The sequence below is a fragment of the Drosophila rhopaloa genome, unplaced genomic scaffold (genome assembly GCF_018152115.1).
Source record: "Drosophila rhopaloa isolate 14029-0021.01 unplaced genomic scaffold, ASM1815211v1 contig_227, whole genome shotgun sequence".
Classification (NCBI taxonomy): Eukaryota; Metazoa; Arthropoda; class Insecta; order Diptera; family Drosophilidae; genus Drosophila; species Drosophila rhopaloa.
Window position 1 is genome coordinate 65,001 of NW_025335114.1, and position 10,965 is coordinate 75,965.

Below are 10,965 nucleotides of genomic sequence, written 5' to 3' on the forward strand. Positions count from 1 at the left end.
ATTGGGCTGAAATGCCTAACTTTGGTGTTTGTTTAAGTGGGTTGGGTTTTATTTTGGTTGCTTTCTTAAGGATGCTATATCCTATAGTGTATACTGACGATTGGAAATGCAATTGGTGTTTTTAAAGTTAGGATGTCGATTTTTTGCTTGTCGAAGTATGCATCATTGGAATAATTTTGGGAATATAATTCAGAGTATTCTCAATTGGCTTTTTTATTTTTTGTTCTTAAACAACTAAATTGGCTCAAGAGGGCGTTAAAGTATAATTCCTGCTATTTTTAATGGCAGGTTTCAATTATTTCAGGTGCGAACTACATTCGGCGTAAGCCCAATGACACGTCAATCTACGGATATATAGAAAATGATTGAATTTATTTTCTGCGCTGCACTGACCAAGTTGAGGGTGCTATATAAAACGGTGGAGAGGACGAGGACCAAAGTTTCCCCTGTACTCTAGTGTCAGCACTCTTGCCGGATATCCGTCCGCACAACTGAGAACTAGTACCAATTCTCCTTTCAACATGGCTACGTCATGTAGCATAATAACAAGATACACTTATAACAAAATACACTCATTTAAAAAGATATAAACTGGTAAGGACAAAATAGTATCAGATTGATATGGAAAAGTCGTACCAACCTGATACGAGAAAATGTCCTAATGATATGTTTGAGAATAACAGTTTGTTATGCTCGAAAATATCAAATTATTTTTTATCACCTAAGAGAACTGTTTTTGATTGAGCGAATTTTTAAGTTTTGTATTATAAAAGTCTCAAAATAAATATAATTTAAAATTTTTTTTTTAAGTAAAAATATAAAAATGTATTTTTGTTTAAAGTCAAAATATAAAAATCACTTAAGGTCGATTTTCAAACTTGATCTGCGTACACATGTTTTAGGACGACTGTGAAAGTTTCAGATCGCTAGCTTTAAACTGAGCTCGCAAACGGTATTGAAACACACGGACATGGCTATATCGACTCCCCTATTGAACCTGATCAAGAATATATATACTTTATAGGGTCGGAAACGTCTCCTTCACTGCGTTACAAACTTCTCACCAAAATTATAGTACCCTGTGTAAGGGTATAAAAACCACGAGATCTTTCACAGTATATTTAATGATACTCGAAGCAGTTGACTATAGTGTTTCTTCCTTTAAGTTTTAAAGTAAGTTTACTGTAAAAGTTGGTTGATCCCATGACAATTCTTTTTGGGTAGATTAAACATTAGAAAGAAGGTAACCTTGCGAATTTTTTGACATTTTCCCCCTGTGCTGCTCTTTCTCCAAAGCCAAGCGATTTTCTAAAATCACACTATTTAATTAAAGCGTCTACAAAATAGTCTTCTTTCACACACGCTCGGTGCATTTCGTCATTACGTGATCTTTCGTACACAATAATAAGTTTACCCGTATGTCCAAACAAAAAACTCACGCAAAATTTGATAAGGACGGCAGCCAGAAAAACGCCAATGCTCTGCACCAGATCTCCAATCACATGAATCATGGCTGCTCGCAGGTTCAAATTTTTCTCCTCGTGAGAGAGCTCCGAGTTCGTCGCCCTGCAGAGAGAGAAGGAAAGAGCAGTTAGCAGCAAATATTGATTAAAATCAATCAGATGAATATCAAAACATTAGCTTAATGCGATATTAGTTTGGGGAAACTGTCGCAGAAACCCAATTAAATTTGAATCACTTCCCATAAAACATGCCATTTTCGACAGTCGCAAGACAAAATATTTATGATCTGGATATTCCATGGTTTTTTGCGATTTCAAACCAAAGCTAACGTATACCATAAAATTGCAATTAAATCAATACTTGTGTTTCATATTTTGGGTTGTGTGTTATAACTACCTACCCTGGCTGCTCCATTGACGAATTTGTAATAACAATATTATGACCGTTTGGAACTTTATCAGTCGTCTCCGATTCTGCTGCAGGCGTCGTCATCAGAAAGCTCTCTCCGCTGGGGTCAGTAAGTGAATAGGAGTCGTGACTGGGTGGCCGTGTACCGTGACTGTGGCCGTGACCGTGACTGTGGCCGTGACTGTGGCCGTGACTGTGGCCGTGCCCACTGATGCCCACGAACCAGGAGCCGTGCAAAACGAACATCATTCTGTTGAAAATTACATATTTGAATGGTAATTTGGTAAAACCAATTTCTATAGTTAAAATTTCCACACAAAATTGTGTGTTGAATTTAACAAATAGTAAAGGCAATTATAAGTAGATGCAGACAAATGTTTTTTATGTAAAAACAAGAAAGGAAAGCTAACTTCGGGCGGAGCCGAAGTTGATATACCCTTGCGCTATTTTTTTGCTAATATTAGAATACTGTCAATTGTAAATTATATTCTTCAACAGAATTATTTCATATGATGCATTCTTAATTGGACTTCATTAAAAATCACCAAGGAACTAATTCTGTTAAAAAACAATGCTTTTATAGGATATAGTCGGCCGTATCCTTATGATATTTCGGTAGGTTCTTTCCGGATTTGATTGGCCAAATATAAAACCCATAGAAAATCCCAGTTTCGAAATATAGAATATTTAATTTTTGTAACAGCTGGAAGGGCATATGAACTTTGGTTTGCCAAAGTTTTCTTCTTTTCTTTTTGTATACCCTTGCAGAAAGTATTATAATTTTGGTCAAAAGTGTGCAACGCAGTGAAGGAGACATCTCCGACCCTATAAAGTATATATATTCTTGATCAGGATCACCTCCTGAGTTGATATAGCCATGTCCGTCTGTCCGTCTGTCTGTCTGTCTGTTTCTACGCAAACTAGTCTCTCAGTTTTAAAGATATCGAATTGAAACTGGAAGCTGGGATTTTCTATGGGTTTTATATTTGGCCAATCAATCCGACTTATCGCAAATTTCATAAGGTTTGTGTAGTCTGATTATTTTTTATAGCTATTAATAACTGATCATGATCGGAATAATTTTGGAGAATATAATTTGGAATGGTTGTTAAGTTAGAAGTTGTTTTGTTGGTCTTTGGATTTTTGGCAATATTTAAATATTATATTAAATTAATTAAATTAAAATCGGCCGACTATATCCTATAGCTGCCATATAATTGAACGATTGGAAATGCTCATAACTTGGTTTTTTATTAAGTTAGGAATGTATGGGATTTTTAAGAACTGCAAGGTCATATGAATGCATCATATGAATCATTTTGGAGAAGGTATATTATTTACAGAATATGTCTAGCAAGGTTTCCGCCCTAAAGTATATATATTCTATCGGGTCCGCCCGAAGTTAGCTTTCCTTTTTTGTTTTTATTTTTTTTGTTGTTCTTTGGGATTTGGTAATATTTAAATATAATGGAATTAAATTGAATTAAATTAAAATCGGACAACAATATCATATAGTTGCCATAGAAATAATGGCAAAATGCATCGCAAAATCGACAAAGCTTCATTGTTTTTAGTAATCTACGCATAGAAATCAAAATGTAGTCGATTTGTAGTAACTGCAAGGGTATATAAACCTCTGCTCGCCGGAAGCAATTCTTTTCTTGTTTTGGTTTAACTTGTTCCTTCTTTGATGCCTCAAATGCACAAAAATGCGATAAATAAAGAGATTAGCGTATGGCCTTAAAATTAAGACAACTGAGGGGAGTCCTCATGAACATACTTAGTAACAAAAAGTTTTAACTTACACAATGTTTATGCCAATGCCAATGCCTGATATTACCATCATTATATCGACGTCCAGTTCAAAATCCTGAGAGTAGATCCTTTGAATGGCCACCACCACGAGCAAGGTGGTCAAGAGCCATATTCCCAGTATAGAGGCCAAAGCGCCGATGACCTCTGCCAACCATAGTCAAGAAAGAAGACAAAACAATCAGGGAAAATCGAGTTAGTAACTGGCCAAGAGGGTGACGTGAAGGATTGGGGGTTGCCTGTTGCCAGACAGATGGAGTGCCTGACATAAATGCATTATTGTGGTGAAGGGTAGAAGGGAACTAACATGCATCATGGTGGCACGGAGCAATCCGAGTGTGGGTGCGGTGCACTCATTAGCATGGTGTCAAACGTAATTGGCTACTTACCGAAGCGTTTGTAGCCAAAGGACATGCGTTCATCCGGCGGCCGACCGCCCACCCAAATGGCAACCAGACCGATGACGAAACTAATGCAATCAGATGCCAAATGGGCTGCATCCGTCATAATGGCCAGGCTTCCGGCCACGTAGCCGCCAAGGAATTCAATGATCTGTGGTTGCCGTCAAGTGCGGTGGTTGCGTCGCAGAGCATGAAATGTATCATAATTAAATAAGCAATGCGTGCCCACACATATGGAGGGTGGCGGGCGCCTTCTCACCATAAATATGCAACACAGGGAAACCGCGAGCAGAATTTTAAATTTGGCCTCCTCTGCGGATTTGCTCTTCAGATTGGCCCCGAATCCCGGCTGACCGCTGCGACACTCTAGCTCCACATCGAATTCAATTCGCCCGTGCCCTGAGTGCTGCAATTGCTTGTAAATATAAGTGTGCATATGTGGGTCCGTGGCATTTGGATGGCCGTTGGATGGCGGTGCACTTGTACTCTGCAATAAGGCGTCCTCACCTGGTTGCTGGCGTTGTCATCGCTGTCGCACAACAGCGGCACCTCCCACGTCTGTTCCTCTGAAATCCGGCCGCTCTTCGTCCTCGCCGTCACCACGCAGCTCTCAACGCCGTTGTTGTTGAGGCTGAGGTCCTTGCCCTGGCCGCTTGGCAGGCGACCGGCTCGATTGGCTGGTTCCTGCTGGAGGCCCGGATACGGCTGATTATCTCCAGAGAATAGCGAGAAGCTCTCCTCGCAGTCGAATTCGTATTCGGAGGCGGTGGGCGGCAGGGCGCTGTCAAGCTTGTGATATTTTGGCATCGTCTTTGGCTTCGGTTTGCGGTGCGGTGCGGTATCCTTTGTTATTATTATTTGAACTGGCCTTTGTGCGTGTGGCTGTATCAGCGTTTGCTTATGTAGACGTGGATCTTTGTTGTTTAGTTAACGCAATGTGGGCATCGCATTTATCATAATTAATATGCGTTTGTGCACAGGCATCTGTCACATTAAGTCAATCAGTTACAGGCATTGTGATCGCCCCTTTCTGGCTCAGTCTACTGACGAGTCCTCCTCGTGCATCCCTTTGAAAATTTAAACTAATACATAATACATTTAAACGCTTATGAATGTGTAACTTAAATGGTATCATATGGTAACGTATTGGTATAAAACAGAAATAATCCTAATTTAACCAAAATTTCTTTGAATTAAAAGAAAATAAACCATTAAAATTGTTTTTAAAGTGGCTCTTAACGATTTTCAAGTTTAGGCTATTATTGTTCATTTTTCCCTTAGGGGAAAATTTTAAAAAAAAAAAAAAAACAAAAAGAGGGACCACCCACCAAAAAAAATATATATAAAAAAAAAACCCCCCATAAAAAAATAAAAACCCCTCCCCCCCCTTTCCCCCTTTCCCCCCCCCCCCCTTTCCCAAAAAAACATAAATTATAAAAATTTTTTAAAAAAAAAAAAAAAAAAAAAAAAAAAAAAAAAAAAAAAAAAAAAAATTTAATAAAAAAATTTTTTAAAAAAAAAAAAAAAAAAAAAAAAAAAAAAAAAAAAAAATATTAAAATATGAAATTTAATTTTTTTTTTTTTATAATAAAAAAAAAAAAAAAAAAAAAAAAAAAAAAAAAAAAAAAAAAATTAAAAAAAAAAAATTATTTTATTAATAATATATTAAATTAATAATAATAAAAAAAAAAAAAAAAAAAAAAAAAAAAAAAAATAAAAAAAAAAAAAAAAAAATTTTTTTTATTTTAAAACGAGGACGGAAACTAACTTCGGCAAGCCGAAGTTTTAATACCCTTGCAGACTTTGCCGAAATTGCTAAAAACGAAAAAGTAGTGAAAGGAATAAGGATTACATAAATAAACTAGATTTACATAGTTTTGTCAATTGCTTTTATACTGCAAAAATGTCATTTAAAAATAGAAAAAATTGATATTTTCGCAGCCTTTAACAATTTTGTCCTACGGAAGCTATAAAATATAGACGTCCGATCGGCAAGCGCTTTTACCCTAATCAAGATATGCGTAAATAAATAAGACTTGGAAAAATTTATGTCAATAGCTTACACACTGCGCGAAATATTCTGAAAATCATAAAATTTGAACCGATTTCACCCTATTGTTCCTATGGGAGCTATAGGATATAGACGTCCGATCGATTTTCAAACTTGATCTGCGTACACATGTTTTAGGACGACTGTGAAAGTTTCAGATCGCTAGCTTTTAAACTGAGCTCGCAAACAGTATTGAAACAGACGGACATGGCTATATCGACTCCCTATTGATTCTGATCAAGAATATACATATATACTTTATGGGGCCAGAAACGTCTCCTTCACTGCGTTACAAACTTCTGACCAAAATTATAATACCCTCTGCAAGGGTATAAAAACAGAATATACGGAACCAAAATTGTACAGTCGTTCGGTTTAGCCCTACCCTCGATAAAAACCTCAGACTCAATTCCCTATAATGTGTTCACCAAACAACGATAATTTCCCTCACATGTGTGTAGTGTGATTGAGTTACTAACGCTTTTTTTGTTTCTTTCTTATCATTAGGTTTGTTTTATGTTAGACTCACGCATTTATTGTTTCGCTGCCTTGGGGCACTTGAGTTGTGATAAGCTCCACGTTTCTCGTTAGAGGTGTCAAAGCACCAGAAAATGACTAACAAACTTTGGTTAACTTGTCGAGACCTATATCCATATCACACTGGCACATAGAAAAAAAATGTTACAGAAATTTTTTTTTACCAAATTTTAATAGAAACTCCTTAAAGTTAGGTTGAAATTCGGGTAGATTCATTTCCATCTTATCAACAAATGTAATCTGTATAAATCATGTTAAGTATTTAACTGCACTATATATATTTTCGAAAAATATTTTTTGTACTAACGTTATATTTTAACCGTCAAGTGCATTGCAATCAGAAAAACAAATCGCTTATATTTATAAAAATTTAAGACGTTAAACATTTTACACATATATTAAGTTGCAATAAGTCTCTAAAAATCTGTTAAAGTAGAGCAACATTTTTTATATCTTCACAGTCCTTTAATACCGAAAACTATTTTGGATTGAGTGGTTTTATCAAAAATATATATTTCTTTGTTTGCCAAATACCAAACCTATAACTACATTTATTAGAGTTTTTCTTTGTGAACATTAATACATAACCTTTACTTCAAAAATTTAAAATCAGCAATGTAAAGTAAAGTGATGTGAAACTTTACATTGTTGATTTTACCTTTTCCAAAACATATTTAAGCAAAAAGAACGCAATGTTAAAAAAGTTTATGTTTTATTTTATGTGAATAATTACTTATTAAATAGATTTAAGTTTAAAACTTTCACTAAAATTGTTCACTGTAACAAACATAGAATTTGTTTCCATTTTTGAAATTCGAACCGGCGCTGTAAATCCTGATAGGTGTTATCACCACAGCTTGTTATCGGCCGAGTGGTTAACTCTTCGCCAGAAGTCTGAGCACCGCAAGATAGAATCCCACATTGGAATAATTTTGTTGGTATTATAATTTTGGTCAAAAGTGTGCATCGCAGTGAAGGAGACATCTCCGACCCTATAAAGTATATATATTCTTGATCAGGATCGCGTCCTGAGTTGATATAAGAATGTCCGTCTGTCCGTCTCCGCACCCTTTGCTGGACGTGCTTATTATTTCAAGTTCTTTAACAAATAAATGGTGACTTCTAACAGATATGACGAATATCAGTCCTCGCAGAGAATAATTGAGTGTAATTTCCAACGGGAACTGATAAAAAGTACGTGCAACCTTGCGGCTGGAGAATTAAGTTTTGATGAAAATTTATTGTCATGACTTTTTAAATTGAGTCGGTTTTTGGTGTTTTCATTTGATTATTTCTTTGATTCAGTTTATTTATGGCTTGCGACAGCGCATTCTTTTAGTGTACTTCTGCAGCTAATTTTAGTTCACTCGAGTTGCGGGAGCATTTTGAATTAAAATAACTTAGAGTATATATACTTATCACTCAGCAAAAAGCAAAGCTAAATAAAACAAAGGGTGGCGAAAACGTCCATTGAACCTCCCAACAGGTTTGAATATGCCAGCGCTTAATGATCAAAGTTGTGACTCTCACGTGTTTCCGTTCTGTTGCTAATGAAACTGAGCGCCCACTTGTAAGGGAGACGATCGCTCTCATAATACACTGACCAACTGGCTAAAGGTTCACCCTAATCGAATAGCGTAAAAGTGTATATTGCATTCGTTGAAAAGTATGTAGAAGCACTAACCCTACAACATGTTGTATGGTTAGTGGTAGAAGCTAGCGTTTTCGACAGTGTAAAGTGTATATATTCTTGTTTAGGAGAAAAAGCCCAGTCGATCATCCAATGTCCGTCTGTCCGTCCGAAACTGTAAGACTGTCATATCACTCTGATAAATTGCAGAGGCCAGTTACTCGACAAACTAAAAATTTTCTAAATCAAACCATTAATTGGAAGTTATTCGGAAAGATTAAATTATAATCATATAATTATTATTATATTTCAGAGAGAAAAAAATGCGAAAGATCTGTTAGTGGGGGCGGGGATGCTGCACGCACTTAGCTTTTGGTGTTGACACGCCAGCGCCATCTAAAACCCGTTTGTTTTCTTAGGACATGTTTATTTTGTTACCTGAGCAACGAGTATCCAATAGTCAGGGCTCTCGACTATAGCGTTTTATCTTGGTTTTTATCTTGAGTTTTGATAGACCAATTTTGGTCATTAATTGGTAATTTTATCACGAATATAATCTTATGCTTTAAAAATTGATTTGTTTTTATAGATGCCAAAAGTTCACATCTTTTAAGGTGCTTGGTAAAATTCACAAGCTGTCCCCATAAATTGGAACTTTAAAAAATACACGTATAAAAACTAAAGATGAAACTTTAAAAGAGCTAACAGTTTTACAGTTTAAAACGGTAATTTTTATTTTGAAGAATATTCTCTCTACTAAATGATCAAAATAAAAAAATTAAAATTTAATCTCCAGAGTAAATTGTCGAATTCAATTTGTAAGCCAGTGTTATTGTCGTTTAAAAATTACGAAAACTACTTTTTCTCATATTTTCTAAATTTTGTATACAAAATTTAAAAATAAAAAAATTATACAAAATTTAAAGAAACAATAAAAAAATCAATTTGGCAAGTCGTGGCTTTTGCATATATATGTAGATACTGCCTGCAATTGAAAAACATAACTACTTCCAAAAAAAAAATGGTAACATAAAAACAATTTAAAAGGACTCCAACTGCAAAAAAAAGTAAGTTTCGTTTCAGTAGTAAATTGTTGATTTAATTTTGTAAGCAAGTGTAACACAATAAAAGCAAAAAGAGACTATGCACATCAATAAGATAATGGGTCCGCATCAAAAATCCCCACTACAAATTTTTCTTGACATCCAGTTGTATGAAGCTAACGCTTTGTGCATTTTAGTGTCTTTGGTTTGGATGGTCAAGGGCTGGGATGGATTGTCGTAAAGCCTTAAAGTGGGTAGATATTTAAGAGTAAGCTTAAAAAAAGGAGTTGTTTAAGGGTCTAGGGTTTGAACCGAGGACTTCGATCGTAAGCCGCAGATTTATCCACTACTCAACACTTCCATACTATTTTAGAATGCATAACACAGTTTATATTTCGAACTAAAGTTCAATAAATTTGCATTTTTCGAGATTTATAGTGGAATTAAGAATCGGTATATAAAAATTAACCAAAACGGTAGAATTTAGCAAACACAATCATGTGTTAAAATACTTTTTTTCATAATCATGTTCACTTAGTCCTACATCAAATAAAAGTGATATTTTGTCGGGCTGTGTTATTATTCTATTCTACTCAAAGTTCGTTTTCTGCTTCCCACCGAATGATTGTTGTTGACTACTTATGTAAACATTCATGCTGGCTTGCGATATTTACAGTTGATGGTTTACGATATTCCGCTGCGGTGCAATTTATCTTGTTTTCAATTCGATCACTTCACATTCTCTTGTTTGTTGTTGAAGAATTTACACTGATTTCAGCCACACTTTGCTTATTTACGATTTTCAATCGCGAGCACCTGCTCTCATTTTTTCTTGGCGTACGCAGCGGCGCGTGAAGTTCAACTAACAGCGGCGACGGCGTCGTCGACTCAGTTGTGGTCCGTGTGTGTGGAGGGAGAGTGGGTCTTGAGTGCCGGCATCGGCACCTCGCTCTCGGCCAAGTGCTAATCAGCTGCCTCTCTCGAGTGGAGTGACTCGGTTGATTTAAGTGATCCATAGTGCTCACTGCTCACTGCTCAGTGCACAGTGGGCGTACTGGCCAATCCGGCTCGTATAAATTATAGCTACAAGCCAGAATAACTCGATATGTACGCACACAACGACAACAACAAATTTTAGGATTAATTTGATATTCGCAGATAAATGTTCACATAATTTTTACTTTTAAAAAATTTAATATTTTTAATAACAAACCAGAATTTTCCTCTTCTTTTAAAAAATTCTCTCAAATGAGAAACACAAAAGCACGATGCGGATCACAAATAAGGTATGTATTCGTTTGATTGAGTAGAGAAATAGTTTTGTTTTGATATAAATTAATGTTAATTAAATAATAATAATAATAACATCATTGTATAGTGTTGTGTGTGCGCGTCTATTGAAGTGGGGTTACCCATGAGTCAGTAACAAAAAAATGAGTGAACATGTTCACAGCTGTTCTTAATTTTTCTTCTCAGCTGTTAAGTTGGTCACTTGTTCAGTTGCTCAGTTGTTCTGTGTTCGCTCAATTTTTATTTTCGGCCGACTATATCCTATAGCTGCCATATAACTGATTGATCGGAAATGCCATAACTTTGGTGTTTGTAAAGTTAGGAAGCTGG

The 10,965-nt window shown here is 35.7% G+C and overlaps 1 protein-coding gene across 3 annotated transcripts in view; it reads right to left on the reverse strand.

Annotated features, from left to right (window-relative positions):
- LOC108037196 (zinc transporter 2) overlaps positions 1-10,202 on the reverse strand; it is an 11,819-nt gene extending 1,617 nt beyond the window's left edge. The window contains exons 1-7 of one of the 3 annotated variants that reach the window (XM_044460799.1): positions 10,020-10,202; positions 4,593-5,152; positions 4,345-4,500; positions 4,074-4,236; positions 3,678-3,831; positions 1,865-2,122; positions 1,440-1,566 (exon numbers count right to left, since the gene is read on the reverse strand). In XM_044460799.1, the coding sequence (XP_044316734.1) occupies positions 1,440-1,566; positions 1,865-2,122; positions 3,678-3,831; positions 4,074-4,236; positions 4,345-4,500; positions 4,593-4,892 (1,158 nt within the window). In that variant the 5' untranslated portion in view covers positions 4,893-5,152; positions 10,020-10,202. Of the gene's footprint in view, positions 1-1,439; positions 1,567-1,864; positions 2,123-3,677; positions 3,832-4,073; positions 4,237-4,344; positions 4,501-4,592; positions 5,168-10,019 lie in introns of all 3 variants that reach the window. The other 2 variants (XM_044460800.1, XM_044460798.1) reach the window with 2 other exon arrangements.
- Between the last annotated feature and the right edge of the window lie 763 nt (positions 10,203-10,965).